Below are 2,494 nucleotides of genomic sequence, written 5' to 3'. Positions count from 1 at the left end.
ATGGGGCATCAAGAGTACTCATCAGAATTCAAGAACCAAGTGGTTCAATTCATCATTGGAAGGTGCGTCGGCATTGTTCCTCCTCGCGGCACACTTAAGGAGGCACAACTCAAATTCAGAATCTCCCGTCAAACATGTACACGATGGTGGAATGCTGCAAAGAAACAACAACAAAGAGGACAATCAATGCAATTGGTAAGTCTAAAAAAAGTGAGAACTTACCCCAAAAGGTTGCATCTTGATGTTGAGGTACTCAAGAGTATGCATTTCTCAAAGAGATGCAACCTCTTAAGTGTGGCAGCCGGTTTAGGTTGTTCAAAAGCCACAGTTTGGAGGTGGGTTAAGGCTGGCCTAATTAGGCCACACACATCAGCCATTAAGCCCAGCTTAACAGCTGCAAATAAGTTGTTGAGACTGAGATTCACAGTTGAATCTTTACAGCTAGACAGGATCTTGAACAAGATCAAGTTCAGGAACATGTACAACACCATACACATTGATGAAAAGTGGTTCTACATGACAAAAGGAGCTCAAAGATTCTATCTTGCTCCAGGAGAGGAAGAACCTCATAGAACACGTAAAAATAAGCAGTTCATATAAAAAATTATGTTCATGTGTGCAGTGTGTAGGCCCTTGTTTGGTGTTAATGGTGAAGTCTTGTTTGATGGAAAAATTGGAATTTTTCAATTTACCAAACAAGTTCCTGCCAAAAGGTCAAGCAAGAACAGAATGGCAGGCACTTTGGAGACAAAACCCATAGAGAGTATCACAAAAGATGTGACCAGGGACTGCTTGATCAACAAGGTAATGTTTGTATCTCTTTAATGCAATTAATTTGTGCACATAAGCCATTACATACTAGTGTATCTACATACTCATGATACACTAGTAAAATCAGCTTTGTAATGTTGTGCAAATGAGGTAATGTTTGCATCTCTGTAATGCAATAAATGTGTGCACATCAGCCATTACATACTAGTGTATCTACATACTCATGATACACTAGTAAAATCAGCTTTGTAATGTTGTGCAAATGATGATATCATGCATGGCTACTTGTTGGGAACAGATATTACCTGCCATCAAAGCCAAGTGGCCCGATGGGGCAACTAAAGTTCTCAAGATACAACAAGACAATGCAAGACCACACATCAAAGACAATGATCCAGCTTTCAAAGAAGCTGCACAACAAAGTGGTTTCTCAATATCACTTGTGCAACAACCACCTAACTCACCTGACACTAATGTCAATGATTTGGGTTGGTTCCGAGCAATACAATCACTGCAAACTCAGACTGCATGCAAAAATGTGGATGATTTAGTGAATGCAGTGGTGCAATCATTCAATGAATTACAGCCACAGACTTTGGACAATGTTTTCCTAAGTCTTCAAGGATGTTTCATGGAAATCATGAAAGTTCAGGGGCATAACACATACAAACTGCCCCACATGGGGAAAGCACATTTAAGGAGGACGAATCAACTTCCAAAGGATCTAGAAGTTCCAGTGGAGCTGTCTATGCAAACAATTGCTTACCTGCGGGACCAAGGGAACAACGAGGGATTGGAGCTGATTGCTCAGTCATTAGGATTATGAAGGTATAGTAGAAGCTTTTTTGTTTTTTGGATAGGCTGCCTTTGTGCATGAATGATGCATTCAGTGAATACACATGAATGCACATATCATGCTAGTGTTTTGAATAGGCAGTCAATAGGCTGAAATAATGCATTTTGTGTTTGAACAATGTTGTATCTGTGCATAAATCATGGATGATGTTTATCTAAATGCATGTAACTATCACAACAGCACCATCACCACCACAAACAACAGCCCCATCACCACCACAAACAACAACCCCATCACCACCAAATTCACAACATCAAAACCACCCCATAACCATCACCAACCATTATGCACAACATCAACAGGTCCATCAACAACCAAAGACAAATCACAGATCACACAAACATAACAAAAGATCACATATCAAAACACAAATGACAACCCACTTACTATAGTCAGCATACACAAAGATCTCACCAACCAAATTACGGATCCAAACAATTTTCACCGAAGAGTGCCTTCACCTCCCTTTCTGCCTCGGCCTTGTTTCTCTCCCATGCTTCCTTGTCAGCCTCGGTGATGACATATCGCCTTACAAACTCTTCATCAGACATTACCGGGCTGTCAGTCACCTCATAGCAGGCGTCGCCTTCACCACTAGCAAGAACTCTGGTCGGGGTGGCGCGGCCTTCACCTCCAGATACGCAACCAGTCGGTGAGGCTTCGTCTTCACCACCAGCAACACCTCCGGTAAGGGAGGCGCGGCCTTCACCGCCAGGTACGCCACCAGTCTGGGAGGCGCTGCCTACACCTCCAAATATGCAACCGACCGGAGTTCGGTTGCCGTCGACACCACCAGCAAGGCCTCCGGTTAGGGGAGAGGCCTTCACCGATGTGGGAACGGCCGGAGTCTCGGCGAGTTCACCGATG

General features: G+C 43.3%; 1 protein-coding gene across 1 annotated transcript; it reads left to right on the top strand.

Annotated features, from left to right (window-relative positions):
- Positions 1-1,597, top strand: LOC121759873. Its single transcript, XM_042155803.1, has 4 exons — positions 1-195; positions 442-577; positions 623-804; positions 1,070-1,597. The coding sequence occupies exons 1-4, from the start codon at positions 1-3 to the stop codon at positions 1,595-1,597; spliced, it is 1,041 nt and encodes a 346-aa protein (XP_042011737.1).
- Positions 1,598-2,494: the final 897 nt, after the last annotated feature.

This window comes from Salvia splendens, chromosome 1 (assembly GCF_004379255.2).
Source record: "Salvia splendens isolate huo1 chromosome 1, SspV2, whole genome shotgun sequence".
NCBI classification, from domain to species: Eukaryota; Viridiplantae; Streptophyta; class Magnoliopsida; order Lamiales; family Lamiaceae; genus Salvia; species Salvia splendens.
Note: the sequence above shows the minus strand (reverse complement) of the source record. Positions and strands in the feature narration are given on the sequence as shown.

Excerpts from the sequence above, each read along its gene's own strand:
- LOC121759873 (XM_042155803.1), top strand. The coding sequence starts at position 1 with ATGGGGCATCAAGAGTACTCATCAGAATTCAAGAACCAAGTGGTTCAA. Across the intron at positions 196-441 it reads GAGGACAATCAATGCAATTG|CTAGACAGGATCTTGAACAA; the intron begins GTAAGTCTAAAA and ends GAATCTTTACAG. Across the intron at positions 805-1,069 it reads GGGACTGCTTGATCAACAAG|ATATTACCTGCCATCAAAGC; the intron begins GTAATGTTTGTA and ends TGTTGGGAACAG.